General features: G+C 37.5%; 1 protein-coding gene across 7 annotated transcripts in view; it reads left to right on the top strand.

The window, feature by feature from the left end:
* The window catches only part of LOC129039618 (24-hydroxycholesterol 7-alpha-hydroxylase), a 98,303-nt gene that overhangs the window by 35,106 nt on the left and 48,446 nt on the right, over positions 1–14,751 (top strand). For all 7 annotated transcript variants that reach the window (XM_054493600.2, XM_054493597.2, XM_054493602.2 and 4 more), the window contains one exon: positions 10,949–11,082. In XM_054493600.2, coding sequence (XP_054349575.1) covers positions 10,949–11,082 — 134 coding nt within the window. The remainder of the gene's footprint in view (positions 1–10,948; positions 11,083–14,751) is intronic.

Here is a 14,751-nt window from a genome sequence, read left to right as displayed (position 1 = left end):
CCTTGGCCTTGAAGATCAGGATGATGTCATTTTGGAACTCATAACTTGTGATTTTCCAATCCACTAACCTAGCCATAATGACTAGGGTGAGACTTGCATGTCTAATACCTGGCCCAGGAGAGATTTTTCAGGAAGCTTAATTTCTTCCACTGTTTTCTACCTTTAATACCCAAAGTGGGTCTTGTGATACCCTAGCTCAAGAGATTTTGTGTGAAGTCACTCTCTCCTTTTTTATTGCCTAGCTTCAGTGGCTGAAAGAGATGCCTCTGATAGCTCTAGATTATTTGATATCCCTGTTCATATTTATAAGCTTGGAGATAGGTTCTACTCTGGTGCCTCTCATTTTAAATCTTTCACTATCTTATTCTGGGACAGCACTGTTGATCTGCTTTATTTATTCCCTACATTTTTTCATTTAGACACAATTCTTTCTTCAGAGCATTCTGTTGGCGAATTTTTCAAGCATTTGGATAATCTTTTTTTTCTTCTTTAGGAAATACTAAGGTAAAAACTCTTAAAGTCAGGCTGACATCTCTCCAGAGAACATATACCAAAAATTTGGACTCAGACTCAGTACACTGACTTTATACATAAGGGTATTTCTAGATCAAAATTTATTTTACATATTATTATCTACCCACTGTTATCTTCTTTAAGCAATATTCTCTCCCTTTTATTTATCATGTATTGGACTATATCCTTTATTCCCTGAAAAAATATCATGATTATGAGGCATGCTCCATTTTTGACCTCCAGTAATTAGAGAAATTGATCATCTCTTTTTTAAAATATGAGAGAAGCACTTCTTAAAATAACACCAAATATTATTTTTCAGAAGAGAATCTTATATGGTTGACTTGGTATAGTGGCACTGAACTTCTTTTGACATGATAGAATGGGATTTGGGATATTTAATATGTGCATGTATTGACGGAAGAAGGAGTTGGGAGGGTCAGCCTGTCAATTCTCCTTATCTTCCATTGGATATAATAACCTGTTCTCAGAAGCGTTGCAGTCAGTCCTTCATATCTTTCTCTATCCATTGTTATCACTGCCTTTTTCAGGCTTTGTCTATTGTTATGAATGTCAGACTGAAACAGCTGAGCAGGATCTACTTCCAAAAGGTTATTACTTGTAATTTTTCAATAGGAATATGTGTCTTTGATAATAAAATCTTATCCTAAATCCTTCACATGCCAAAAGGCCATATCCATCCTATAAGTCAGAACTAGAGCTGAAGGCCAGAAATGACCGAGATGCTTGGAAGAAGCTGGTGGCTGGAGGAGGAGAGTAGAAACACATGTGGCTTGCCAGGCTACTGCTACAATCCCTAAGGCCCCAGTGCTCATATTCCCAGAGTCCACAGACAATCTCTAGGCTTATTATTTGCTTTCCCCAGTCTATATTCACCACAGATGCTTTAAGCTGCTTTTAAACCTTCCTTCTTATGTTACATTTCTCCTTCCTATTCATTTAACTGATATTTCTCTTGCATAAAGAAATCAGACTGGGGAAGGACCTATACGGAGGAAACTATACGATTTTTTTAATATATATGTTTTAAAACAATCTAAATAAAGAAAAAGGCACATCACATTCCTGGATGGGAAGATTTAATATGAAAATACTAACACTTTTCAGATTACTGTACATATAATTATAATGAGAATTCCATTTTTTTGGGGAGATGTAGTTGGCTAAATGATTTAAAACTATATAGAAAAATAACTGTGATTATAAATAAAAATTATTAGAAATGTGACCAGGCGCAGTGGCTCACACCTGTAATCCCAGCACTTTGGGAGGCTGAAATGGGAGGATGGCTTGAGGCCTGGAGTTTGAGACCAGCCTGGGCAACATAGTGAGATTGTCTCTATGAAAATTAAAAAAAAAAAATTTAGCCGGATGTGGTGGCATGCATCTGTAGTCCCAGCTACTTGGGATGCTGAGGTGGGAGGATCACTTGAACCCAGGAGTTCGAGGCTGCAGTGATTTATGATAGAGCCACTGCACTCCAGCCTGGCAACAGAGTGAGACCCCATCTCTTCATATACATGAAATGTAAATTAGTAAGGCCAGATTCACCTAATTAAGGTCAGATTTTAATAAGTTATTAAAGGTTATTATAAAACTGCTATAGCAGAAGAGTACACAATTGGCACAGGAAAAACAATTGATCTGCATCACCCTTGTGTATCTTTTACCAATAAAAATCAACTTTATAATCTTTTCTTTCAAAATGAAAATAAAACTGTGGGAAAATAGTTTTTTTTAAAAATTGTTTCACATTGTTGAGACAAAAGTTCCCAAACGATCTACATTTGGAAAGAATTAATATTCTAGAAACTTGCACTTAATGGAGAGAATCTATAAAGAATTTATGGGATAGCAGTGAGCGAAAAGACATTTAACTTCACAGCTACCATCATGATCTTTCATCTGCTGTCATCCCCTCTTCCTTGAATTTTCTATAATTTGACTTATTATCTTTCCCATAGATATTTTATCTCACACAACATGTATAATAATAAACGTGTGCAATTACAAAAGAGATAAAAGTTTTGTAAGAAACAACAAACCCAAATAATGTATCATTTTTCTTTGTTAAAGCAATATTTGGGAGGTAATATAGAATATTGATTTTTATATTGAATTTTTGAAGGGTATCTCAGCACAGTAAGCTTACAAGTTGCTTGGAATGATAGAACAAGCATTGTGTGTTAAACAAGGCTGGAATAGCTTATATTTTACATGTGTGTCCTCAGCTCTGGAGCTTCCCTGTGTGGACCTCCTTCTGTTTTTCCTTTATTCATTTTCTTTTTTTTTTTTTTTTGAGATGGAGTCTCGCTCTGTTGCCCAGGCTGGAGTGCAGTGGCACGATCTCGGCTCACTGCAAGCTCCGCCTCCCGGCGAGTTCACGCCATTCTCCTGCCTCAGCCTCTCGACTAGCTGGGACTACAGGCGCCCGCCACCACTCCCAGCTAATTTGTATTTTTAGTAGAGACGGGGTTTCACTGAGATAGCCAGGATGGTCTCGATCTCCTGACGTCGTGATCCGCCCACCTTGGCCTCCCAAAGTGCTGGGATTACAGGCGTGAGCCACCGTGCCCTGCCTTCCTTTCTTCATTTTCGAGAGGTTTCTGTGAGCTCTCTGACTGAGGCAACAAGACATAACTAATCTCCAGGGACCCATTCTACTCTTTTCAAAAAAGATTAATCAATTTTTTTTGATGTTAAGAAAATCACACTTACTGTCTACTGATTTTAGGTACCCAATAAATTTCTTTTTTTTTTTTTTTTTTTGAGACAGAGTCTCGCTCTGTCGCCCAGGCTGCAGTGAAGTGGCATGATCTCGGCCCACTGCAAGCTCCGCCTCCCGGGTTCATGCCATTCTCCTGCCTCAGCCTCCCGAGTAGCTGGGACTACAGGTGTCTGCCACAACGCCTGGCTAATTTTTTGTATTTTTAGTAGACATGGGGTTTCACCATGTTAGCCAGTGATTGCATTGCTTTGGGTCTTTGATCAGTGTTCACTGAATCCACATTTTACATGTGAAAGAGGGGATAGAGGAATAGTCAGTTGTGTATTCATCTAGCCCACAGTAAATGGTCACTTTATATAAGTAAACATAGAGTAGCTACCTGTGGAGACCTCTGACCTTCTATCTGGCCTTATCTGTAGCTATTTGGTTAGGAATGAAAGGAAAGGCAGTTCCAGCTTAATATTTCCCTTTGGCATAGTGAATTTGCGGTCCTAAGATTTTATTTTTCTTTCACATTTCCAATAAAACTTTATTTACAAAATCAAGCAGTGAGCTGGATTTGGTCTGTTGGCCATAATTTGCCAACTCATACCCTTTGCTATGGCTGCATACAGGGGAGAAGGAGAATAGGGTCCAATATATGCAGCTGCATGTAAGCTCCAGACCTTTGTAGCTGTAAAAATGATATAATTTTGAACCATTTCTGAAATCCTGGCTAGTTAAAAATTCAATCATAATTGATCATCACGTTATTTAGTTTTATTGTTCAGAAGAAGAAATAAAGCTTTTTTTTCCCATTTTATATTTTTATGCTAATAAAAGCTAGTGGCTTTCAGTGTCAATATATCCAGTCAGGATTTCTGATTTAAATAATAATTTTTACTCACTAAGTGTATTTACCTACATTTTATAAAATAGAAAAGATAATTTAAAAATTGGCACTAATAACTGCTTTAAGCCTAGACTATTTAATAATAGAATCCAAGGATGTCTTCTGCCTCTTTTAATTCAGCACTGTGGTTCTTTTTTTTTTTTTTTTTTGAGATGGAGTTTCACTCTTGTTGACCAGGCTGGAGTGCAATGGTGTGATCTTGGCTCACTGCAACCTCTGCCTCCCAGGTTCAAGCGATTCTCCTGCCTCAGCCTCCCGAGTAGCTGGGATTACCGGCATACGCTACCTCGCCCGGCTAATTTTGTATTTTTAGTAGAGACGGGGTTTCTCCATGTTGGTCAGGCTGGTCTTGAACTCCTGACTTCAGATGACCCACCTGCCTTGGCCTCCCAAAGTGCTGGAATTACAGGCATGAGCTACTGCGCCCAGTCCAGCACTGTGGCTCTTAAACTGTGGTACCTGGACCAGGAGCATCAGTATCATGTGGGAATTTTCCAGAAATGCAAACTCTTGGGCCCCACATCCAACCCTATTGAGTCAGAAACTTTTGGGTCCCTGCGATCTGGGTTTTCACAAGTCTTCCACGTGAGGCTGATGCATGCTTAAGATTTGAGAACCACTGCTCTAGTATATATCAAGTTTTTACTAAACTCTTTTTTACTGAAAGATTTTTACGTTCTCCCTCAGAAACGTCTTTCAAATTTGACTTCTCTACATACCTCCCATTGCTGTTACACAAATTAAAAGCTTCCTAATTAACCTCACTTTCCACTGTTTTAGACATGCATTCATTCATTCATCCATCCATCCATTCATTTATTCAATAAAAATATATAGAGTACCTACTCTATGCTGGACACTGTGTTAGATACTGGATATACATTGAAGAATAGATCTAACAAGATTCTGAAACACACATAATCACATCCTATTTGGGGGATCCAAGGTTATTTTATATATTAATAGGAACTATAAGGGAAATAAAATGACCTAATAGTGATTAGGGAGATGTTAGTTGGGGTGGTCAGGAAAGGGTTTCTGCAGAGGAGAATTTTTAGCTGAGAGCTAAAAGGTGAAAGGGATCCAGCCTTTCAAACAGTTGGAAAAGGCAGAGGAAATAATAATAATAAGTAACCTGAGGATGGACATGGTGGCTCACGCCTGTAATCCCAACACTTTGGGAGGCTGAGGTGGGCGGATCACCTGAGGTCAGGAGTTGGAGACTAGCCTGGTCAACATGGTGAAACCCTGTCTCTAAAAAAAAATAATAATAATAGGTAACCTGAGATTTTGCCACATGCCAATTGTAGTTGCAAGCACTTTGCACGTATTAACACTTTTAACCCTGACAGCAACCTTATGGGCACGTACTTTCTATATTTCCATTTTATATGTAAGCAAACTGAGGCATAGAGAGGTTGGATAATTTACAGAGGTCACATAGCCTCTAGGATTCAGTGTGAGATGGGACTAGAGGGATAGATACGGCTTTATTTGCCAAAGTGAGAATGTTGGATTTAATTCTAAATGGTATTGAAGCCATTCGTGGGTCCTAAGATGGTACTGACTTGGTCTTATTTACAAAGGCGTTGTAGAGGAGCCAGGTGGCAGCAGGAAGCATGATGAAGGCTGTCACCCTGGACCAGGTGAGAAATATTCATGGCTTGGACAAGAGTGGTAGCAATGGAGATGGAACGATGTGGATGGAAGTAGGATTTAGTTTGCAAATAAAAACAAATTTTGCTGATTGGTTAAGGAAGTAAAAGGGAAAGGAAGGACAAAGGAAAACTGTTTCTCTACACACAACACTTCTGACACCAAATGTGTGGGTTTTCCACACCAAACAATTCTCCAGTTCTCTTCAGATATCAACTGGGTGTCCTAGAACTTAATTCAATTCTGACACTAACTGCATGACATTACCACAGACCCACAGGTTAGGGGCTCAGTCCCGCAAGACTCTCTCCAACTTCAGATGCCCATTGAAATTAGTGCAGCCCCAGGTTATTCACACTTCTGTCCAACCTGTCTACAAATCGGGAGTTTTCCACAACCACCTCTTTAGATTCGATAATTTGCTGTAAGGGCTCACAGAACTTAGGGAAATACTATGCTTACTATTTCTGGTTCATTACAAAGGTATTAGAAACTATACACGTGAATAGCCAGATGAAGAAGCACATAGGGCAAGGTTTGGAAGCGTCCCAAGCATAGGAGCTTCTTTCTCGGAAGTTGGGTGTGTTACCCTCTGGCACATGCATGTGTTCACCAACCCAGAAGCTCTTTGAACCCCTTTATTGAGGGATTTTATGGAAGTTACAGTACAAAGGCATGATTGATTAATTCATTCTCCATTGGTGACTAGCTGAATCCCCAGCCCACCTCCCTTCCCCAGAGGCTGGGGGATGGGGCTGACAGTTCCAACCCTCTCATCTCATGGTTGGTTCCTTTGACAACTAGCCCCTAATCTCCAAGAGTCACTTCATTAGCATAGTCAGGTGTAATCGAAAAGGGTTTATTTGCTGGGTGGGGTGGCTCACACCTGTAATACCAGCACTTTTGAAGGCTGAGGTGGGCAGATCACTAGAGGTCAGGATTTCAAGACCAGCCTGGCCAACAAGGCGACACCCCGTCTCTACTAAAAATACAAAAAAATAGCCGGGTATAGTGGCACTTGCTGGTAATCCCAGCAACTCAGGAGGCTGAATCGCTTGAACCTGGGAGTCAGAGGTTGTAGTGAGCTAAGATCGCTCCACTGCACTCCAACTTGGGTAACAGAGCGAGACTCCATGTCAAAAAAAAGAAAAAAGAAAAAGAAAAGAAAAGAAAGGGGCTTATTATGTATGAATACCAAAATATGCTCCTCTCTCCTCTATCATTCAAGAAATTGCAAAGGTTTTAGGAGATCTGTGTTAGGAACCACAGACCAAATATATATTTATTATATCACAATATCAAACAGAATTATCATGGGTGATTTCTAGGTTTGAACTTGAGCAGCTGGGCAAACATTGTTACCATTTTCTGCAATGGCAAGAGCAAGGGAAGAAAGGCTTTATTTCAGTGGGACAAGTGAAGAGTTCTGTGTAGGCCAGTGTGTGCTTTGAGATGCCTTTTAGACATGCAAACAAAGCCAGTGAGAAGCCAGTTGGATAACAATAATCTGAAGCTCACAAAAGGGATAAAGGCAAAAAATGTTATTGTAGGTGTCACTAGTCCACTGATGGTATTTTATAGAAAAGGGTTTGTTTGAGTCCCCCAGAAGGATAATGTAGAGAAGAGAAGAGGGCCCAGAACTGACACCTGGCAGTCTTGGGGTACATTCAGAAGTTGGATAGCGGGAAAGATACCTCCTGTCATCTCTGGATTCATCTGGTATGAGCAGACTGGAACCTCAGTGGAACACCCTTGGAAGAGAGGGTGGATCCATTACCAAACCGCCAAGAACCAGTGCAACAGCTTGCATCTACAGTTGATTGACCTAGTCACTTGCTACACCAGACTCTATTTCACACTGAATTCCTGTTACCTGAACATGCTCTTTATTTTTGTGTATCTGATTTTTTCTTCAGATTTTTTTCTTCTGAAAAGCCTCTCTGACACCTCCCTCCCCCGTCTGGTCACTGTCACCACTGTGCTCCTGTAGCGAGTTGCACACTTTAATGTGATAGCGCTTATTGCATTAACCACTTTTAGTTCTCTGTCTTCTCTATCAGACTATTCAGAGCCAGAGAATGACCTACATCTTCATACTCAGCACTTGCAAACTACCTATAGGGTCTCAGTCTCTGCAGATATCTATTGAACAAATAATGGAAGGAATTCCTCAGACCTGGCACCCAATTCGTGTTGCATATGCAACCCCACACTCCAATCTCTAAATTTTCTCCCAATAAAGGTTTCAGGAAAAAGAATAACTTTATTAGCTATGGAGTAAAAGTAGATAGGAAGGTGTGGTTTCTAAAGAGTCATTATTAAATTCACATTAATAGTAACAGTAATAAATAAAAAGTAAATCAGCACCACCTTGTACTGAACACTTAGTACATACTGGGCACTGCTCTAAGTTTGTGTGTCATTCATAAATGAATTCAAAAATTAGAACCTCAGAATTTCTCATTTTAACATTGTCTAGACAAAGCACTTATTCTTTCTTTAATTTTTCATCTTATAGTCTTTTTGATGGTAAAGATCTCCAAAACTTAAATTTCTTATATTTCCTTAGCACTTTATTCTCCAGTGAATGCCAAACAAACATTTGTCTATTTGATTTAGCAATGATATCTGTTACATATGTGAAATCTCAGCCACTTTTCAAATAAAGAATTCTGACCATGGCTTTTCTAAATTATTTTTCTGAATTAGTTTAGAAAATGTTGGGATAGTTTGGGGAAAATGTAAACTAAGTACAATTTATGGTACCCCTGTCATTCCATGGTATATCAAGACAGTTTTCAGTTGGTGATCATGTTTTTAATTCTTAATAACTACTCATAGATTATGCCATGTGCACAAAAGTTTATGCCATGTGCTAGTAATCTTCAGACACATTAAAAACAGGGTTTGCTTTTTTGGAGGATTGCCTTGGAAATAATCTGTATCCTAATTTATATAGCTAGTTATATTTTATGTAGCTAGTGATTTGCTTGTATGGATACTGGTAGAAGACAGATTCCGTGTTACAAAAAGTTTGGGAATATCAGTGTAAATAACTGTTTTATTGCAGGATTTCTCAAAGCCTGTAATACACTAATGTGTCCAGTGAATCACCAATAACATGTAGCATTTTTCATATTTTGTTGCCCATGAACCTTTTTCCTCCTTCATACATTTGACATCTTGCAAATATTTCATAGAACACGATTTGGAAAAACTGTGGCATTTAGGTTGTGAAGATGCAGAAGGCATACTTATTATTTTCCAATCTTTGTTATGGAAAAGGAAAACCAACAGTTTTGTTGGGCAATGCCTGCAGAGATTACAATAAAAATCCCATAAGGGTGCTTATCTCCTTTTAATATTAGATTGCTCAGATCTGAGCAAATAAGCAGAAGGTCTTAATTTAATAGAGAATAGTGCTGTATATCACTGTTTCATTGTTGAGATGTTAACCCTCCCTCAGCCTAAGACAGGAAGTTTCCAATTTCTCTAGCCTCTGGATTTTCCAGAATGGCATTTAGGATCGTCTGTAGTATGGCCTTAGTGGATCTCTCACTGCTCCATCACATATGTCTCACCTTCTGCGCAAACTGGACCCATTGCCATTTTCTAAATATACTGATGTTGTCTGCAGTCTTACTTTTGTTCTTCCTCTTTGCCTAAAATATCCACCCATTCATCTCCCTGTGTTGAAGTTGGACCATTTGCTAATTTAATATGTATTCACTGGGGTCGACTCTATGCAAGAAACTAATCATATTTGTAGTTTTAGAGAAAGATATTCATAAAATATTTTCTTTTTCATCTAGTTGGATGTGAACCCTATCTGCTTTTAACTACCTTAGATGTGAACCCTATCTACTTTTAACTACCTTAGAATATTTTACATCTCAGAAAATAGTTTCTTTGCCTGCATGATGTACCAGTCAACTGTGTGCTTGTCTCTTACCTCCTAGTAGACTAAGTGTATTGCAAGCAAGAGCTGCGCCTTAATTATTGTAATACTGGTACAGCCTGTCTCAGCTCCCGGTCCCTACGTGGTACTTAAAAATCTGTCAGGTTAAATGGAGTTCATAGGTTCCTAGACTCCTCTAACCAAAGATGTTTGCTTCTGACTCCTTAGGAATTCTATCTATACTGACAGAAAAGGTTTCCCAGGCAGCACCCAATAAACCTTTTCCTGCAGAATGGGCTTGCTTTTGAACACGCCTCATCCAGAGTCAAAGAGAGACATGGCTGGAGACCCTAGTTCTACTCTTACCCACTCATTCCCAAGATGGTCTGAAAGCAAAAAGAGAAATGCGTTGACTTAATTAAACTGACAATATTGTTGTTGACTTTTCTTAAGCAAATACTGTCAAAAACAAATTGAAAGCCCAGTTGTTTCAAGTAATTTTCAAAATGCAAACATTTTACTTGAAATATTGTTAACTAAACTGTCTAATTTGACTGAAAGCTCCTGCCATTACTTTAGTTGGTACAAAGGTTGATGGTTGATGCCCCTCGTCCACCCCGCCCCCTCCTTTTTCAGGTGCTTTCAGTCTAAAGATCAAATAAAGTATGCACATCACATTAAGAAAGTTTGATGCACCTGTGTTTAGAGGGCGTCTTCATTCTTCCAGCTCAGATACTTGTGCCCCATTGCCCCTTTTCCAGTTGTTTTTTGAAATGAATGATTTAGGGAAAAAAAAGCAATTCAAAAGGGTAAAGGCAGAAGAAAAAGGCCAGATGGCTTCTCGTATCTTTTTCTTTGTGCTTTTGATATCAGCCTTTTATTGCTTTTTACATAAGTGGAATGAGAATTTAGACAAGAAAAAGATGAGTAAAACCTTTCTGACAAGGACTGTCTTAGCTATTTGATAGCTATAAGACTGTGGGACCCTAAGTTGGATACCAATCCATCACATTACAGTAATCAACATTGGCTTAGTTTTTTATGCCATGCATTTTACCTTGTCAAGAGGAAAGTGATAAAGAAAAAGAGGCAGTTAATGGCTAAACTTGTAATAGGTAATAGTAATAGGAACACTTTACTTGCTGTCAGAGGCAACATCTAACCTCTGCTGATGAGCTTACATGAAATCACTTTCTGACCTCTGTAGTCTATTTATTTCTCATTAAAAATTTTTTTACAGGCAAAGATAAGATTGAAGTGTCTGAGGATGACCTGGAGAAACTCCTTCTAATTAAATGGTGTGTTTTGGAAACCATTCGTTTAAAAGCTCCTGGTGTCATTACTAGAAAAGTGGTGAAGCCTGTTGAAATTTTGGTAAGCTTTGGTTTGGTTTTAAATTAATCAACCTTCTACAAAAAAAGTACACATTTTGCCCACATGTATTTTTCAGGTTGACATATCTTGATTTATTTTTACTTGACAAATAAATATTTTATATATTTGTCTTGTACAACATGTGGTTTTGAAATACATATACATTATGGAATGGCTAAATCAAACTAATTAAAATATGCATTACCTCACTTGCTTATCAGTTTTCTGTGTAAGACTAAAAATCTATTCTCTTGGTAATTTTCAGGAAAACAATATGTTGTTACTAGGAATAGTCACCATGTTATACAATAGACCTCTTGAACTTACTCCTCCTGTCTAACTGAAGTTTTGTATCCTTTGACTAGGATCTCTCCAGGTTCTCCTCCAACCCTTCTTTACCCTTCAATCCCCAGTAACTACCATTCTACTCTATTTCTGAGCTCACTTTTTTAGATTCAACATATAAGTGAATATACACTTATATGTGGTTTGTCATTCTTCCTGACTTGTTTCACTTAACAAAATGTTTTCCAGTTTCATTCATGTTATCACAAATGAGAGCATTTCCTTCTTTTTAAAGGTTAAATAGTATTCCATTATGTATGTATACATTTTGTAAACATGGGAGTGCAGATACATCTTCAACATACTGATTTCATTTCCTTTAGATATGTACCCAGTAGTGGGATTGCTAGATCATATAGTAGTTCTATTTTTAATTTTTTGAGGAACCTTCATACTGTTTACCATATGGCTATACTAATTTACATTCCCACTGATAGTGTGTGTGCAAGTGTTCCCTTTTCTCTACATTCTCTTCCACAATATTTTCTTGATGATTAGTAATGTTGAGCATTTTTCTATACCTGTTGGCCATTTGTATGCCTTCTTTTGAGAAATGTCTATTCAGATTCCTTGCCCATTTTTAAAAATCAGTTTTTTTGTTTTTGTTTTTTACTATTGAGTTGTTTAAGTTTCTTGTATATTTTGGATATTAACCTCTTGTCAGATGTATGGCCTGCAAAAATTTTCCCCCATTAGGTTGTCTCTTCATTCTGTTGATTGTTTCTTTGGCTATACATAAGCTTTTTAGTTTAATGTAATCCCATTTTTCTATTTTTGCTTTGGTTACCTGTGCCTTTGGATTCATATCCTCAAAAAATTGTTGCCCAGGTCACTGTCATGGGGTCTTTTCCCATATGTTTTCTTCTGGTAGTTTACAGTTTCAGGTCTTACTTTCAAGTCTTTAATCTATTACAGTTGATTTTTGTATATGGAGTGAAATACAGGTCTAATTTCATTCTTATAAATGTGGATGTCCGGTTTTCCCAACATCATTTATTGAAGAGACTGTCCATTTTCTATTGTATGTTCTTGGAACCTTTGTTGAAATTCAATTGACTGTAAATGTGTGTATTTATTCTGGGGCTGTCTATTCTGTTCTATTGATCTATGTGCCTGGTTTTATGCCAGTACCATGCTGTTTTGATGACTGTAGCTTTATAATATATTTTGAAGTCAAATAGTATGATGATTCAGGTTTATTCTTTGTTCAAGGGTCTTTTGTAGTTTCATATGTTTTTTTCTATTTCTGTAAAAATGTCATTAGAATTTTGATAGCATATATTATGTAATTTCTTGAATTCCATTGAGCACAAAATGACCCTAGAACAGGTTATTAATAAGAGTTGTATAGCAATGTTTCATTAATATAGATACTTATCTTATGGCAAGTACTTTAAGTAAAACATAATAACCCTTTAATAATCATTCTGGCCATCTGATTCTGAATCAGAATCAATATAATCCTATTTAAATCAGGCAGGTGAATTGAATGGTCTCTTGTCTACTGATTCAACCAACATGAATTTCTTAGCACCAAGGAGCTAAGGAATTCAGGATGTGAAGAAAGTTATTTTGCATAGCTGGAAGACAATTTTAGGCCACAGATTACAGATATGGGAACAGATAACAGGAATATATTGGATAATCTCAATTTATATTAGGAGGCAGCAGCTGAGTGAAGGTGAGAGGATTTTCTATGGACAAAGTAGGAGGAAATTCTCAAGTGCACCATGAAAGGGTATGTGCACATGGCAGACTTATTAGTTAAATATTTGTGAATCAATATGGCATAACAAATTATTTTTTTTGAAATGATTTGACTTAGGGCCTAAACAGATGGATCACGTTTAGTCAGTCCTCTACTATTGTTTGCTTTTTTATATGCAGCTTGAGAGTGCTTGGATTCAAACCAAGGAAATTTTGTAATAGAACACAGATAAAAATCCAAATTTTGTAAAAGTTGAAACTTTTGCTTCCAAAGGAGGCATGATTTATTTAACTGATCTTATGTAAATTAGAGTATTTAGTTTTTGTGGGATTTCAACAGTTCACACTTTTATTTATTTTTATTTTATTTTAATTTTTTTGAGACAGGGTCCCACTCTGTCACCAAAGCTGGAGTGCAGTGACACAATCTCAGCTCACTACAACCTACAAGTAGCTCTTCCACGGTCTTTTAACCTCATATATTAGTCAGGATTATGTTATAAAGGGAGTTGTAACTTTTGTTGGGGTTATTAACCTCCCATATTCTTTCAAAAGTAATTTTACTTATTTTGACAACTTTGCCAGAAGAGATACCCATGCTCAAATACATGCACACAGATGTATACTCTTGCATGCACAATACCCCATCTGTACAACCTCTTAAATGTACGACCGCAACTATCTAATATTCTCTTTGTATGACATTAATATAGAAACCAAAGTTTCAGCATAGTGTAAATCTGTCATTAAAATTTTTTTAACACTAATTCTTCACTTTTTATGCATCTAGAGAGTTTTCACATTTATTTCAGTGGTCACATAACAGTCCATTTTCTTGATAGCATAAATATTTAGTGGTTTTTGACTCTTCAGAATTTAGATTGTTTTACTTTGTGGTTATGTTAATGTGGTAATTATTTACATCTCTGTTGCCCATGCTGGAGTGCAGTGACATGATCTTGGCTCACTGCAACCACCGCCTCCCAGGTTCAAGCAATTCTCCTGCCTCAGCCTCCCAAGTAGCTGAGATTACAGGAGTGTGCCATCATGCCCAGTTGATTTTTGTGTTTTTAGTAAAGCCAGGATTTCACCATGTTGGCCAGACTGGTCTCTAACTCCTGACCTCAGGTGATCTGCCCGCCTTGGCCTCCCAAAGTGCTGGGATTACAGGCATAAGCCACCACGCCCAGCTGAAAAGTTTTCTGTATTAATAAAACACATCTACACAATTTTGAATTGGTAGCAAAGTCATCTAATATATGGATATAGTGTACATTTTTAAACTAGTCCCTGTTCTTGCATATGTATGTGGCTTCCAATTTTTCACTTCTATAAACAGTGTGAAGATGAACATCCTTTTAGCTAAATCCTTGTATACATTACTAATTATTTCCTTAGTATGAATTCATACAATTTGGTTCTTTCAAGATTCATATGTTTTCGAAAACAGGTGGAATGTTTTTGCTGAACTGAAGTTTAATGATATGTTCCCAGAAATTTGTATTTTAAAACACATTTCACATGGGCTTATCTATGTTGAGTAATGACAGAGGCTCATATTTTCTCCTCTGTTGGGCAACTGGTCAATGTTCCTTTTTATGCATACTAAAAGTATTC

This window comes from Pongo pygmaeus, chromosome 5 (genome assembly GCF_028885625.2).
Source record: "Pongo pygmaeus isolate AG05252 chromosome 5, NHGRI_mPonPyg2-v2.0_pri, whole genome shotgun sequence".
Lineage (NCBI taxonomy): Eukaryota > Metazoa > Chordata > Mammalia > Primates > Hominidae > Pongo > Pongo pygmaeus.
The sequence above is the reverse complement of the archived record's forward strand: the minus strand, read 5'-3'. Positions and strand labels throughout refer to the sequence as shown.